The sequence below is a fragment of the Podarcis pityusensis genome, assembly GCF_964106645.2.
Source record: "Podarcis pityusensis genome assembly, chromosome: 6".
Classification (NCBI taxonomy): Eukaryota; Metazoa; Chordata; class Lepidosauria; order Squamata; family Lacertidae; genus Podarcis; species Podarcis pityusensis.
In genome coordinates, this window is record NC_138030.1 from 12,455,895 (window position 1) to 12,473,117 (window position 17,223).

The 17,223-nt window shown below is 43.7% G+C and overlaps 1 protein-coding gene across 4 annotated transcripts in view; it reads right to left on the reverse strand.

Annotated features, from left to right (window-relative positions):
• Positions 1-476: 476 nt before the first annotated feature.
• Positions 477-17,223, reverse strand: part of PHACTR3 (phosphatase and actin regulator 3) — a 212,237-nt gene continuing 195,490 nt past the window's right edge. For all 4 annotated transcript variants that reach the window (XM_081011267.1, XM_081011268.1, XM_081011266.1 and 1 more), the window contains 5 exons: positions 15,242-15,297; positions 7,996-8,057; positions 5,169-5,309; positions 3,078-3,154; positions 477-1,428 (listed from right to left, as the gene is read on the reverse strand). In XM_081011267.1, coding sequence (XP_080867393.1) covers positions 1,413-1,428; positions 3,078-3,154; positions 5,169-5,309; positions 7,996-8,057; positions 15,242-15,297 — 352 coding nt within the window. In that variant the 3' untranslated portion in view covers positions 477-1,412. The remainder of the gene's footprint in view (positions 1,429-3,077; positions 3,155-5,168; positions 5,310-7,995; positions 8,058-15,241; positions 15,298-17,223) is intronic.

The window sequence follows — 17,223 nt, forward strand, 5'->3', positions numbered from 1 at the left end:
GCCCTCAAGGGTGAGTGGCAGAGAGTCAAATAAAATTATTCCAATAGATTAATTCAGTAAATGGTATGATTTTACAATATGTTGTATCAAATTTCCCCCCCTATGGCTTATTTTTCATGCCTTAACTCAGGCCAACTGGTAATGTATTGTGGCTGATCAGCTGTTTTTGTGGTCTTAAGCACACAGAAAAATTAGGAGGTTCAATTAGTTTCCGGCTGGGTTGTTGTATGTGACTGGATGAATCTGCTCTGAGGCTTCATTGGTCAGCACACAAGGACTTGGAATGTGGCATGGCAATTGCTGCACCACTGCCATATCCACAAAAGCATATAGAAGTGGGATGCATGTCAGTGATTCCCGACTGCTTTGTGCAACAGAGCTCAATTCCATAAGTGAGTTCAACTCAGTTTACACTGCTTTGTATTCCATGATGGAAAGTGAGATATAAAAGTACTACAGGAAGGATTCCCCCCCCCCCCAGTAGCTACAAATTGCACCAGTGCCATCCCCTGTTGGGGCACTTCTTTATGTAGCCTGAGATCCTCCTTCCAGGAAGTCTTCATTTTAGAGAAATCTACTTAGAATTGTAGAGTTGGAAGGGATCACGGGGATCATCTAACCTGCTGCAATGCAGGAATCTATTGCCCCAAATTAAGAGCCTCATGCTTTACTGACTGAGCTATCCCAGCAGTAATCATAGAATCTGTGAAAGATGGCAAGAAAACAAGATAAGATCTTTTCTTCTAAGTTCCCCTCTCCCCTGCTAAATACCACCAAACATGGAAAACTGTGGATCTGTTTTCTGCAGTAAGTAATCATTTAATTAAAGAAAATAAGAATAACAGGAGCCCCCCCCCCCCAAAAAAACGCCGCAGCTGTGTTTTGTTAGACATATATAAAAAAAGGAAAGAAACCATAATATAGTAAATCAATTTGTATAACATGAAATTAAGTGTTTTATACAAACTAATTGTGATAAGTTCCAGATGTCTTGTCACCATGATAATACTGAATGACGATGTGCACCATGTCCTTTATGTCAGAGGCCTTGGAATGGTAAAAAAGCCTGTACATGCACAACATCTCCTTTCCCAAGATATGCTGCAATACAGTTTAATAACAAGTAACAAAGGAGAGCAATGGGTTCCTTTTTGATGAGCTCGACTTCAGTCATTTCCAGCTAATCCTCCCACCCAGCAGGTGTTGTTGTAGCTCCGAGGCGAAGTCCATCCTCTGCTAGCTGCTCCCTTTTAAGTGTGTGCTGCAGAGACCGAATCTGCAGAGTCCCTTCTTGAACGCGAAACATCAGCTTGTCATAGACTGAACCTCAAGGAAAGACCTTCATCCTTTCCCTGATGCATGTTCAGTAGTGGTATCAAAAAAGTAGACAAATTCTTCTCAGAAGAAAACCTCTATGGCCTGTGGAATCTGCAGGTCAAAAAGAAGGCAGAGAGGACATTAGTGGCAATGGCAGTTCTTCAAAATTATATCATAATAAAGAGTAATTTGTCAATATGCCATTATTTAGGGGTGTGAATTGACAGACATTTTGGTTTCCCTTCAAATTGTTGACCAGTTTGGCCTCTTAAGTTTGCTTAAGAGGAGAAACCCCCAAATTCACTTTGAATTTCATTGTAGGACACACACCTTTAGCTTGTCAAAAGATGACACCTGCAGCCTGAGACATTTCACTAGTTATTTGCTTCTCTCAATATCTTGGAGGAACCTCCAAAGTCACTTTGAATTTCACCGGAGGCAGAATTTTGGTAGCAACCCTAAAAATAGTCCCCCCCAAAAAAAAACGATTCAACACTATTAGAATCAATAAAATGTGGCTAATATGAAATATTCAGGATCGTGCTGTCCTCAAAATTCTTTTGATTGGTTTATTTTGAGCAAACTGGCCAAACAGGCAATATTGCAAACATGGGTTGCAATATGAAAACATCCATTTATGCCCTTTTAAAAGAATTGCACATAATGCTGGAAGTCTTTGCAGTTTTCATTGCTACAGTTATCACACTTAGGTACTTGATCAGAATTCCATACTAGATCAAAAAGTTGGCCAAGCAAGGGAATAGGCTCCAGATTCACAGGATATAAGTGGCTGAATCAGTACTTTCATGTAAATCATAACAAGTTACTACTTTGGAAAAGCTGGCCAGTGTTCACCCAAATTAGGAGGATTGAGATTTATGTGCTCTAAAAACTTTTCAAACCAACCCATACTCTAAATGGAAGATGACATGGAGCTGGAAATTGGACAAGTTTTTGGTGTGTGTTTTGCTAGCTTTGTGCACAGTACCAATTTTGTATCATTATCTGACCACTTTTGGAAGGAAGGAAGGAAGGAAGGAAGGAAGGAAGGAAGGAAGGAAGGAAGGAAGGCAGGCAGGCAACCTGTTAGGGAAGATACTGTAGAGATCAATATGTTTTGTTTTGTTTTGTTTTGTTTTGTTTTGTTTTGTTTTGTTTTGTTTTGTTTTGTTTTGTTTTGTTTTGTTTTGTTTTGTTTCAGGGAGGATATAAGACCTGTTGCTTCCATGATGGATGGGAGTGGCAGATGTCACTTGTGAATTGTGGATAGGGAGATACATGCGTCCACGGATGGGAGTATTGCCCTGATCTTTACTTACTCATTTTTGAGAAGAAGGAGGAGTTTAAATTATCATAGGTTTTCCGTTTGCTTTCTTTTTTGAAGGGGAGGCTAATTAAGTTATACCTGAAGTCTGAACTTGGTTGAAAGGTCTTTGCTACCTAACATTATTTCTTGTTGGCAGAGGTTTTCAGTTAATATTCTAGAATAGGTTTTCATATTTTTTTGCTTCTGTTTCAATTCTGTGCTCCTAAGCCAAAGAATCTGAGTGCCCTGATCAACAAAATTTGCTACAATGCAGCTTCCATGTGCGTATAGTTCCAATTTGATGAGGAAGCAAGATTATTATTTTAAGTGCTGTATGCATGTGTCTGTTCCACTCCCTACCCCCCACCCAATCTGGCTACTGGAGCTGTAACCACAGAACTTGAATGGCAAATCAGTTAAAGTACTGATCAGCTGTTTGCAATAAGTAACCCACCTTGTCAAATGCTTGCTTGATGCATGCACCTCCATTTCGTTACTTTTGTACTCGTTTAGCTCTTTGCGAATGGCTGCCTAGAAAGTTCAAAGGAAAACAAAGTTAATTAATCAAATCAAGAATCCAGCAGAGACTACAATCTGCTCCTCAATATAAAATCATCACAGTTGGAAGGACAAAAGGAAATCTGGTTTAACTCTTGCACAGAACAATCCACTAGCTTTGAGCTCCCAGTGAAATGGTCATCCGACTGCTTTGCCATGTGCTTACTTCAAATTGTGAGGGCCTGGTCAAATTCATAGTGCTGTGTGTGTGTGTGTGTGTGTGTGTGTGTGTATTTGATTGATAAATTTCTACCAAGTGATGCTTATTAATCTGGGAACACAGAAACATAGAAAGCTGCCTAATTCTGAATCAGATCAGGGGATCTGGCAGCAGATTTCCAGGATTTCAATCAAGAACATTTCCCAGTTTTATTTGACAACCCCAGAGATTGAACCTTGGGCCTTTGTTAGAGCCCTAGCTAGCGAGGGGAGGGGGTAGCTGGTCCCCCCCCCCACCCGCCCCAGGTAAAACCTCCAGAGGAGCGCCATTGAAGCTCCCAGCCTGTGTAGGTGGGTGTACACAAATGTAGGTGTTTTTTGTTTTCATTTTTTGCCAAACGGGGTTTTGACCCTGGTGAAATAAAGCCTGATTTCGCCCTTGCCTTTGTGTGGAAGCCAGATGGTCTACAGCTGAGCTTCAGTGAACTAGTTCCTTCCTATAGAAACCTTGCCCTATGTGAAGAAGCCTCTTCCATATCACTCAACTGAACAAAATTCACCAGTGACTGCATGCAGGATTTCAACCAGATGTTGCAGCCTTCCATTCTGAAAGAGCCACATGCAAGCGCACAGTGGTGACCTAGTTGGTAATCCCTCCCCCCCCCCAATCAGGACAATGATTCTTCCCTTCTGCTTTAAGCAGATGCAACTTAAGGTCCCTAAGCTACCTATTAACAAGCCTTGTTAAAAATGCAAAACAGAAATAATTCATGACATCTGCATGTAGGGAGAAAACAGTTTCGCTGTGTAAAAGAAGAACATTAATTGTGCCAGCTTGCTGTGCAAAACTAAAATAATAATAATAAAAATAAACAGATGGTCCTTCATGTGCCTCATTGTATGTGCAATTACATTCTCAAGCAATTCACTAGGCATGTTACCAGCTTTGCTACTGATTCACTTTGTTGTATGTGTGGATGGAAACACATTACATGATTTCAAAGATTTGTATGACACTTCTAAAAACTCAAAGTGCTTTACAGTGTCATTAAAACAAATCTTAAAACATAATAGGGGTGTGCATCTAGAAAAAATCATGGTGAAGTACATTCCAGTACCTTAATTTGGATTTCACCAGTTCAAGAAAGAACAACAGCAAATAAATAATGCCCCTGCAAAAAATAAATAAATGCCCTTGCATTTCTACACTGAAATGACTGAGTCACCCTGCTGTGCTGGCTCTATGTTGGACTGACTTATACCACGGTAGGAGGTTATGGAGCATCCTAAACTCTTATATACTGGCATGGAAGATCGTAATCTAAGCTTTACAGTAGATGCCCCAATCCTGCCAGGAACCATAGTAGACTATATTCCTATCTGGATGAAGAATTATATGCACAAGTGGGCCCTTTATCCTCAGTGTGATCCTTTAGGGCTACACATATCTAGAACTATCGCTAGACATGTTAATTTGCAATGTTTTCAAATGTTAGTTTAAAAACAGCAAAAAGGGTCACATAATTAAAAGAAGTTTGTGGCACCTTAAATATCAGTGCATCGATTATAAACTTGTTTATAGTTGTTAAGGAACCACAAGACAGACAGTTCGTTGTTTTTGATGGAAGAAACTAACATTGAAATTAACCGCTGGAAATTAGTGCAATGTGCAGTCTGTCCTTAAGTTATGTCTTAAATCTGGATGCAATGCTTATATGCTGTTATATTACTCATCTAATGTAGAGAGTCGTGCTGTATTAGTGGTATATCAAACAAACAAACACAGATGCAAATAGATGCACATCACAACAATTGCAAATAGCTGTACCTTATCAGCTGCTGAGAGCCTTGTCCATGGCTTGTCTGCTCGTCTGTCATAATCCTGTGCTTTTGCCACTTCCACATAATCACTGAATCGAATTAGGATTTTTCTGTCTCTTAATTCGTCAACTGTCGGTCTTTGATTAAGCTTTGAAAGGGAGGGAAAAGTCACCATATAAATATGACATGGAAATAAGACCGATTTTTCATCAGTTTCTTGCTCATTCTCATAATATTCATTTAGGAACATAAGGGAAACTTGGTTTTTGTATTTGAAATCCAGGAAGTCAATCTTCACAAAACTGAAGATCCGGAACCTCAAGTCATTTGCACAAGTGCAAATACTCAACTGTCATTGCTACTCTAGATTTGCATTGTTGTAACAGTGTAATATCTCTCTGCTGTAGAGCTATATTTACTGCTTGGGAAATTTGCCTATTCACACATTATATCAAGGAAACCCTTTTGCCAGCCTGCAATGAGTAGTATGAAAGGGATCTACTTGTATGCAGGTGTACCTGAGTAGGATTCCACCAGGATCCCTGATTGGCCAGGGTTCCTGCTGACATAGAGGAGCTCAATGAATGTAGGTCCCCTTCATCCTATCACCAAGTATGCATCAGCTAGGAGGGGCGTGGCCTGCAGCAAGGCAAGGGACTCTCATAGGCTTCTGGTTCACCACTGTCTGACCCAGCAGCTCTCTCCTTGTGTGCTAATGTTCAAATGCAATCCCACAGGAGGGAGGTTTGAATTTTCAGGTTACATGCACACCATACATTTAAAGCACATGGCTCCCAGCAAATAATCCCAGGAATTGTAGCTTACTTGCTCACAGAGATACAATTCCCAGCACCCTTAACAAACTACAAGGAGGAATTCAGCGTCACGCTAAAACAAACCCTCTGTCAGCACAAACCTTTCACCTTGCCCAATGAAGAGGTATCCCTTCTCCTCCCCCTACACAAGGTTGGTCAGAGGGGTTCTCCTGACACCTCAAAGCCATTGGGTGGATTGGAATGGGGGAAGAGCCCCACTACGTTAGCAGAAGTCCCTGTTTGGGTTTCTGCTAGTGAAACCAATTAATTGAATCTGGCTCCCAGCTCCCAGGGTTCTTTGGGAGAAGTCATGTGTACACAGTGTGTTACACATTCTCATTTATAGGCTCCAGAGTAAACCAGCATTGACTTTCATTTTTGGTCCACATGTCTTATGAATGAATCTTGGCATTACTTTCTGAGAAAGGTTTCTAGGACCTCGTACCATTCATTTTTAATACCAGGCTATATTTAGAGCTATCTGCAAAGGATTTGTGCATGTACTCCCTCAGGGAATGAATGAACAAAACTCTTTCTGAGAATCATCCTTATGCTGGTAATTCTGGTTGCTGGCACAAAGGGGTTTTAAATAGCCAGTTACCAGAAACCTACAACTCGACATAAAGCTGAACTTGTAGTACATATTTTTATAAAGCACAAGCTAAATTCTGCAGACTCTTTCCTGAACTCCACAGCGGTTTGTCTGCACTCCCAGCACAAGGATTCAGCGCTTTGTAAAGAAGTTTAGCTATCTTTCTCTCTTGTCTTGTTCTGCTGGCAACCATAGACATTTCCCTGTAAACATTTCTCTCTGTTCTTTAATTTATTGATTGTTACTTTGGGCTGTTTGTCATCTTGATGCTGCTTTTAGTCTGGCAATTGTGTTCTAATAATGGATTGTTGTCCTTTCGGCATGTTGGCTTCTTGGCGCAACTCCATTTTTAGAGCGGAAAAGCAGGATATAAATGCAGATAGCTACCCGTGGTGATGTACACGGAGATGTCAGCAACATATAAGGACAAAAAGCTTTGCACTGAGGGACATCACACAGGAATGTACACCTGCTACCATGAAGAGAGCCAGTTTACTGTGGGTTTCTCGCCACAGGGTGTGTGTCTGTGTCTGCATATGTATGTAAATAAAACTGCTTTGGTAGCAAAAAGTGAAGTGTGAAAGCAAATGGTCACCAATTAGCTGAGTGCAGAATTTGCTTCCTTCAACTTGATGACTTTGCTTATCATACACATGATTTGCCAAGGGCTGCTCCCATGCGAATCTCCATTATGACAGAGGAGGGGGCACTGCAAGGGCCAGCACCTGTTGGATTGCAACCCGTGCAAGAGCAAATCCTTGCCTGCAGCTCACCTGAGGTCTGTGGTAGTTCCCCAGATGCAAGACAATGCTTTGTTGTCGCCCCACAAATGGGGTTCATGTGGTTCAAGAACCTGTGGAACATTGAAGCTATGGCCCACCTGTAGACCAACCAACCAAGGCATCATTCCTTCTGATGCCTGCCTAACCTGTTTAAAAGTACACACAAGTCACAGGGCATCATCCAGCCAAAGTTAGAGATGACCCAACCCAACTGAGGGCTTATCCACTCTTCCTCTTGCCCTATTGATTTCCCCTGACGAAAACTGCTCTTTAGCGTTTAATTGGCACAAATGACAGTTCCAGATTTCTTCTTATTGATGTAAGAGGACTGGGAAAACCTCTTGGCTTATGCTTTCTAGGCATGGGACAGGTGCAAGTGCGGACAAGCCCTGGAATGAGGGTTGGTCATGACCAACCTGTCCTGCGATTACGATTCCATCAGAAGCTACCTGGGGGTTAGGACTCTATTTGCAGGTGTGCCCTCACCCTTATGCAGGCTTCAGTTGCTCAGACAACAGCCAGGGTCCCTGTTGCCATTTCTTATTCTCACGCTTGGCTACAGTAGGACGTTGTCACCAGCCACGTGCGAAGCATAGGACCAAGACAGGGAATATTCAAGGGAATAAGGGGGGGGGGACACCTTACCTTTCTCGTCAGCCTCTGCTTGATCTCTCTCCTTTCTTCCTGTTCCGTTTGGTCATTCCTTTCTGCAGGAAAGATGAAGAGAGAGATGACTTTCCTCATCAAGACCAGCTGCGCTGCCGCTCTTCCTCCGTCCCTCTCTTTGCCCCTCTCTCTCTCTCAGCTCACCACACAGTCCACCTTGCCTGATGCCCTGCCAAGAGCATCACACTCCTTCGCGGCAGGGTTACACAGATGCCAGTGCCAAGCCCTTCCCCTGGCAGCCACTGAAAGCGGGCTTCGGCAAACACGAAGCAGCCAATCCCGTCCCCCGGTTAGCACAACGAGGAGTGTTTTCGGAGGGGGAAATCGATGGACTTTTTAGAAGTCTAAATGATCGCTTTGCAATGCCACATCTCTGTCTGAGTCATCCGTGCTGCCCTTACGAGCTGGAACATTGTATAGCAGCCCTGCTTCAGGGAACACACGTTCCTTGTACTCTAAACTCTGCCAGGCTCCCGTAATTTTGTTGATTAATTTATAACAATAGCCAGCAATCAACTCCCACGCATTCCTTTGCCTTCTAATATTCTGCTTGTGCCAATCTTATTATAGATCCTTTAATATTCCATGCGGAGGGAGGGGCAGCCGGCTGGCTGGCTAGCCTGATCTCTTTTCTAAAATTATTACTTTATTTTCCCAGAGTGATGCTCTCTTCTACCCCTCCGCCTGTTTCGCTCGTGCACACCGTAAGCGATTAGTATTCAAGCTGCGATAACTCCTACACGCTGGTGCTAAAAATAGGAACGGCTGCTGTAGCATTGTGTGGAATATATCCTCAGCCTTGGGATATGACTTAATGGATCTCTCTCTCTCTCTCTCTCTCTCTCTCTCTCTCCATCCTCCGATTCTATTTCAAGGGCTGTCTGTTGCTAAATTAAGACGCGCGCCCGTGACCTGTAAGGAACAGGGAACCTACGGGAAAGGTGTCTAACTGTTTTTTTTCCCAGAAAAGGGGAGAAAAGAAGAAGGTAAAGGGAGATTATTGAATTGTGGGGAATCCTGATTTGCACATGATAACCTCAACCTGCTGGGGAAGGGGGCATTCTCTGCATTAAATCAGAGGAATGATTTTGCATCCTTCAATAAGCATTGAAGATGCTGCTTGCTGGGGGGGGGGGGCGCACAGCGCGAGGAAGGTATTTTTAGACTCCGGTTCTCTATTTATGCCATTGACTGAACACTTTGAAAAGAAGCAACCACATGGAGCTATTTATGGAAGGATAGTAGCTGCAAGCACACACATTGTAACCAGAGAGGCAGAAATCTTTGCAGTCACAAGAAAAAGCAGCTTAGGCTAGATCTTAAAGACCGAATTGTGAGAATCTCAAGAAGGGTTGTTGATTTCTGCTTAGGTGGCTGCAGTGGTAGGTTTGTGTGTAACACAATACGGGCAGGAGGGAAGGGGGGCAATGTTACAAAATGATTGCAAGATACCTTTAGGGCATCGTTAGCACACCCGTTCCAAATACAATTAATTTAGCCAGATCTGTTGTTACCTGTCAAAAATTTATATAAATCAGAAAATGCACAAAAAGCTTTCCAAGAGAAAGAATTTGTGCTCCATTTTGGATGTGGGAAGTGATAGGGCTGGAGAGGATTAGGAAATCACACCCCTGCCTGCTAATCCTGTGTGCCTAGAGGGTGACTGGTTGCCCCGAGGGAAATACACTCTGCACATGCTCAAAGGCACGCGCCTTTTCAATGTCCAAGCAAGTGGAAAAAAGCCCTGGGAGGGAACCCTGGCTCAAGTTAAGCACTGGAAAGGATGCAAAGTGACACACTGCTTCAGATGAGGGGTTGGCCCTGTCTTTCACATCTGCTGTACTGGGGTCTCCACGGGGTACAAAGTCGCATATGGCTTTGGTGGCATCTGATTGATAAAATCAAGTGTCTTGGCCAGATCAAGCAGATTCCCACCCCATTGCCACCCAAGGAAGGGTGGTGACGATGTGGGAACATGCAGATTTTCGTCTTAGACATTGGTTGAGTGGCAATGGATCCAGCCACTGAGAAGCAGAAATGCCAGCAGAGCATGAGATTCTTAATCTCAGGGTTGTGGGTTCAAGCCCCCCGTTGGGCAAAGAGATTCCTGCATTGCAGGGGGTTGGATTTGATGACTCTCACAGTCCCTTCCAACTCTATGATTCTATGAATCAGGGCTTTTCCCCCAGCTAGAAATCACCTGAGCTCAGTTCCGGCACCTCTCAGGTGTGCTCCACTGTCATTCTAAGAGAACAAGGAAGGCATTCATGGTGAGTTCCGGCACCTCTTTTTCTAGAAAAATAGCACTGCTGTGAATCCATATTTCATCTGGACCGGCTAATTGAATGTAAACTGCCTCAAAGTGCATCTGTTCTTGCCCATCACCAAGCAGTTGTTTGCCACTTGGTCTTTGCTAGGAAGAGGAATGTTACTGGATGGTGCATTAGGACAGGTATTTATATTATCGTAATGTTAGACTACAATGGAGTGGAAGCGAATGGGCTCTGTAACAGCAGCCTGGCAGTCGGCTTTGACTGCCCTTTGATCCATTAATTATTAAGTGTCTGGCTTGAGGCCCGTCCGTCTTAATGAGACAAACTCCTCCAGCCCTACAGTGCCAAACACAAGAGTGTAATTTACACCCTTTCCCTTGACAAGGTTTCTAAATTAGCCGTGACACCGAAACAATCACCAGGGTAAGCCTGGATCGAGTCATGTTACATTCAGATGGAAGAAGAAACCACTTGAATAGGACTGTCGCTCGCAGAAAGGAACCGGAGAACTCTTTGTGAATGTTTGGACCTATGTTTGGGTTAGAAGAAACTATCACTGCAGACGTCATTCCGACAGTTGTGGCCTATCCTCTGCTGACTGGCCACAACAGCAGTCATCCATCAAGCCAATGGAGGGCTGATTCTTCTGGTGGTGCTGAGATGGGCTATGGGGGGACCTCAAAGAGGGAATTGGGGAGGACTTGACTTCAGTGGTAGAGCACAAAGTTTGCAGGCAGAAGATTCCAAGTCCATTCCAGTAGGAAGAGATGGGAAAGACCCGGTAACAGACAGCTGCTGTAGTCAGGGGAGATAACCCTGGGTGAGATGGCAAACATAAGGCAGCTTTGCATGTCCCTATTCCTATTTCTTAGCCTCTACTAGAAACAGGGTTTGTTAGTGTTGCAGCTCCAGCTCTCTGGAATCAATGACAAGCCCAAATCAGATAGGCACCTAGCGTGATAATGTTTAGGTGCCTCCTGAAGACATTTTTGCTTGAGAAGAATTCCCCAGTCAATTGTGGAAGGTCAATTTTATATCTGATGAAATTGTTTCTAGAGTTTAGAGCTTGTGTTTCGGCGTTTTATTCTGTTTTTACGTCCCATGAAGTGAAATATGCACGACTGCATGGATCGTCAATGATAAATGGGAACGTTTCTCCATTGAAAGAAGTCACAGCAAATAGTAGATAATCCCCCCATACCCTCCAAAAGAAGAATCTTTTGTATGCTAGGTTAGGCTCAATGAAAGGGATAATAGCTACGATGTCTCTCGCTAAGTACACTACTGGTATTATTCTGAAACATTCACGCAACAACTCTGTGCTGGGACCTGAACAGAACAACAAAAAAGTCTTTCTGTGTGCGTGTGAAAAGTGAGTTCACCATTCAAAATACCAGTCCAGAGCTTTAGTACATAAGTCTGGAGCTTCAAGCTCTACCAATTGTGCTATCCCAGCTTGGTAGTGTAGTAAGACTTAGGAATCGCTGTGAGCAGCAAAAAAGTCAGTCTGGATATGTGCTAGTGACTCCATGTAAGCAATCCTAAACTACTCATGTGAAGAAAGGTAGCAGTAAGAAAAAGGTCTGTTGCCATTGATGAACAAAAAATGGGACCTAAGTGGGGAAACTTTTTCTTTTTTTAAGCGCAGGATTGTTATGTCAAGAGCAGTAAACATGGTAGACTTCAGAAGTTTTACACTGCAACTCCCATCAGCTCCAACCAGTGTGATGGGATGGTCAGGGATGATGGGAGTTGTAGTTCAAAACCTATTGAGGACCTCTCCTGCTTGGCTATGCCTGGTTTATATCATATGACAATAGGAGCAAATTGTCCCAGTGTCTTTCAAGCAACCTAGAGGGGGAAGAATCTAAATGTGCTCATTAGTAGCTTGCAAAGCAAAACACTTGCACACAACAATCACTTGTAAACCAAGAGAAGACTCTCTGATCCTCAAAAAACACATCCAGGTATTTTTATTGCATGGTTGCACAGGATAGAGTCTCCTGAAATATTTTGAGGCTTTCTGTGAAGGTTGTTGGGGGCAGGGTTGCCCCCCCTTTCTCCAGGGGCAGAAGCAAAGCCTTTCCTGGTCTCCCCAGTTACAGCCACCACTTCCCAGTGGAGATTTGCATGAGCGCTGCAGGCAATCTTGCACCCTCTGCACTCATGGAAAATATCACAGCAGCTGTAAGCAAAAGTGTCCCATGTCCCTGGAGAAGTTCAGGTTGCTCCATGTGACAAATGGCAAATATCTGAACCAGTCCAAAATAAAGGCAGAGAGTGGGGTTTACTGGAGAAGCACCTTGCACCTTGCAAGAAGACTACCACTGTGAGTGCTCGAAAGAGCCTTGAAGGCTTCTATGGTTTGCACTTGATGCATCAAAGGAGCATCATGCCCAGCCCTGCTTGCCGGTGAGAGCTCCATTAGTGCTGATTTGTTTGCACAAGAAAACACTCCGGTCCTGCTCTCTCAAAAATCAACAGCTCCCCACTGCAACTTGTGTGGGACACAGCTAACTTGGAATAGGAGAATCAAAAGTGACCATCTACCAAGCCTTAAGCATTTGTCCGTCTGGTTGAGTACTGTCAGCTCAACAGACAGCAGGTCTCCAAAGGCTCAGGCGTTTGTTTTTCCCATCACTTGCCCCTTTTGACTGAGTTTGAAGCTAGGACCTTTTGCATGCAAAGCAGGTGTCCTACTACTGAGCTGCAGTCACTCCCCTGAAATGAGAATATAATCAGATGCTGCTGATCAAATCAGACCAGAGGCATCTCTTGACCCCACTATCTGATACCTTCTTAGAACTTGCTCCTTTAACAGCTTCCCTCTCGCCTGATTTGCAGCTGTCAGCCAGGTCACCCATTTGCCCAGCTGCCTGGTGGTCCATCTTCCTGGTTGATGGGAACAGGAACTTTGATTTTTAAAGGGAAAAGGAATTCAATTTAGCCTCCAGATTTCCCTTGGGAGGAAGTCCAGGAGGATGGGCTTGCTTTATCTGCAAAGGACATCCCATTAATGTTCCTCTTCCATTCTGCTTATCTTTCTTTTGGTTCAAATCGCATCCTCCACCTCTCATCCTGTGCTCATCTCAATATATCAAGAGAGAGAAGGAAATGTGAAAACTAGTCACCCTAATCCCTGCAAGGGCATCCTATGTGCAGAAGCAGACTGCAATGCACAAATTGCTTTGCAGAATGCAATCTGTGTGTGCACACCTGCACACACACAAAGTGAGCAATGCACTGGAGAGAGCATTTTGCTTCAATCCCTGGGGCTCCTTGCCAAAGCAGACCTTTGCCCACGTTTCCCACTAGATAAGTTGTCATAGTCAACTCTGCTGGTGTCTACCTATCATTTTGGGTGTGAGTCTAGGCTTCCTTCTCCACTTTTCTCCTAGCAACTAGCGCCATTTGTACAACCATATGTGCAGGAGAGAAGGCCCATGCGCAAAGTTGTGTGCACACAGTGAATTGCTGTGCGCGAGGATCTGTGGATCAGTGTAGCTTACAGACCAGAGACAGACTTAAGTGGATGTACCCAGAGGTTTTGATCATAACATCACTTTGGAGCACTTTGGTGCATCCAAAGCATTCCATGCACAGTTCTTCTTCCAACAAACCTTCAAGTTAGGCCACTGTTGTGATCCTCATCTTGCAGATGGGAGAATGTGGGTGAAAGTAAGTGGCAGAGGCAGGATTCCAACCAGCCTCTGCATGAAACCAGTGGCAGGCTTCAGACAAGTCATGAGTGGCCAGATCCTATGCAAATATAGTCAAAAGTCCAACTGACCGAATAGGATTTGCTCCCAAGCACATCTGTGCAGGAGTGCAGCTTAATCCTCTCTGTCTTAAATCTGTAAATTATTTTCAACCTCTCATTGTTTCTTGAGCTCAGGAAGATAAGGAAATGATGCCAGCCTTGACCTTAGGGGTAGGGTGACGCATGAATCTCTACATACCTTAAATTTGCTTATTTGCCACCCTATTTCCTATAGTGAACATTTTCTACAGTGATAACCAAAACTGCTCTTTGGTTCAGACTCTTCAGTGAAATTATCAGTGAAATTTCACTAACATCATACAGATTCTTTAAAATAAAAATTTAAGAAAATCTTCTGACCGATTTTGCCAAGTAGGGCTCCCTGAATTGGCCCCTGGTCTTGTTTCAGGTGAAATTCAGTGGCAATGTTGCAGAACATACACAATTATGATACACTAATTTGCTTTTTGTGGTTTTAATTCATAGTTTGCGCTGACATAGAAAGGTCAGAGTGTTCCGCAACCAATTCGCTTGCCAGAAAACTCATTCGTCCGCATGAATGCCCCTTGCTTTTCCTTTTAGAAGTGATGAGTTGCAGTTTGGGGTATACTTGGTTTTTCTTTGTTAAAACACACCCGTAAAACCCCCCACTAAATCCAGGACATGATTACATAGATTTGGAGGAGGAGAAATTCAATTTTTCTAACAAATTTCAAACAGGACACGACAAATTATTTTTGAAATCAGGAGACATGGCTGCAAATGTCTGCAACAGATCCTGTGGCTTCCCTTGGGCAAATGATTTATCTCTCAGCCTCAGTTTCCCACTAGTAAAATAGGAACAACTGTGGCGTACTTCACAGGGCTGTTGTGAGAGCAAGCAATATGAAGATCCCAAAACACTTCTGGAATTATTATATCTATCTTCTACTACTACTGATTTATGGCTGTGTTCACACAAACCATGCATTATTTAACAGTGATCCTCATCTACATTCCAAATGAGTAGATCTACATTTGAAGAGCAAATATCCTACTGGTTAACAGTCCAGCAACCTTCTAGAGATCCAAACCAGGCAAGGGGACAGACCATTGCCTGCCCACCCTGTCTCATTGGGGAACAATTATTTCCCCCCATGTTAAGAACAGAAACAACATTTTACCATTTAGAGAAAAGGAATCAATTACTTACGTTTCAAAATATTTCTTCTTTCTAGTTCCTCAACAGCAGGTCTTTGGCTCAGTCGCCTGCGGAAGAAAACCAAGATCACGTTTTGCACCATTGTCTGTTTGTTGTTTTTGTTTTGCCAAAGTCCACTTTGTCCCGAGACCCAGAGAGTTGGCTTGTGGGCTGTCAGATCATGAGACGTAATCAAAGGCATGAGATCGGGTGCCCATGGAGACTTTCCCCTCTTCCATCCCAGAGGCCAGCTTCTGCTTCCTGAGAGAGAAAAGTTCTCTTGCTAGCAGACGCCCCTTTTCTCTAAGGTTTGTCCCACTAACACATATTCTTCTTTGCTCGTTCTCGGTGGAAACACTCAGCGAATGCCACAACTCTCGCAGAGATGCTCTCAGAAGCAACCGAATCCTGAAAGCACTTCTGCTGGAAATAAGATTCTCCGAAAGCCAGAAGAACTCCCTTTTCACTTTACTTAGCACCAGCAACGATGCATCCTGACAGCATTTAGTCTTGGTAGAAAACAGCGAGACTTGTGAGTGCAGGTGGTTCCTGATCAGAGCTGTGACAGGCAGCCTGCAAGCGGACTGCATATAATAGTGTGCTCTCTCTGTGTGTGTCTCTCTCTCTTTAAGGCATCACGACGAAGCAGCCACTCAAAGCCGGGTGCCTCTCCCCCCTCCCTTTTACAAGAGCTGTCTCGGGATTGACTCTGCGAGATCAGATGATCCCAGCTACGACCGTCTCGGATCCTGCATCCCAAATGAGACTTCCCTCTCCGAGATGCACGCTTGCTAATATCTGCCTTGGAAATCTCTCGCAGAGTAATTGACCGCCCCCACACTCAGGCAAGCATTTATAGATTGGCTGGCTTTCGAATCGCAAGCCTGTGGGTGTCGCCAGTACGGAAATAAAATAAATAAATAGACGAAATCCAGAAAAGGGAAAGCAAAGAGTGAGAACATGTGCACGGATTTCATGAAAAGATAAAAAAAAATTTCTCCCATCTGTTTCCTTTGCAAAAAGATATTCGATATTTTGATATTTTCCTCTCTCCCCCTCATGTCTTTTTTTTTTGCTTCCTGTCAAAAATACATTTGCAAGCAGCACTAGGTAAAGGTAAAAGGTACCCCTGACCGCAAGCAGCACTACCACTGATTAAGTGAATAAATAAAGGGAAATGGTATCAGGAGGCATTTAGGGATGGGGTGAAATTCACTTGAGTTTGCATTGAAAGGCTAACCTCACCCAGTTCATACTTTCCAAAACAACACAAGAACCAAAACTCAGCCATCCTTTGCAAACAGCCCTGAATTTTGTAATGCAGTTCTCCAGGCAAGTAATATGTACATTTAAAGGAGGGGGGGTGGATACTGGGTAAAGTGCATATGTTAGTGAAAATAACGTGCAGATTTTAGGGGGCATGTGGAGAACTCAATTTAGGATTGGAAACATGACCAACTGAGAGAAACCAAAACTGACAGGTCTGCCCATCCCTCGTGGCATCACAGAAGTAACTTTATCAATGCCTCAGATTATCCGGGGTTAATGTTTAGATGGAGGAAAGGAGTAGAAAGAGGAACAGAAAGCATTATTGTGATACTAGTCACCGGCACAGTTTATGTATTTCAGTAATTTCCATATACTCAGGGCCAAACTGCACAAGATGTTAAATATGTACAGTGGTACCTCTGGTTGCGAACAGGATCCATTCCGGAGCCCCGTTCACAACATGAGCAGAACACAACCCGCGTCTGCATATCTGCACGTGCGCGAGTCACGATTCGCCACTTCTGTACATGCTCATGACGTCATTTTGAGCATCTGCGCATGCGTGAGTGTCGAAACCCAGAAGTAGCCCTTTCCAGTACTTCCTGGTCGCCGTGGGACGCAACCTGAAAATGCTCAACCTGAAGCAAACACAGCACGAGGTATGACTGTACAGTGCAATTGTGTCTTGATTGGGGGTTGTTCCAGGAACAGAGTGTAAAAACAAT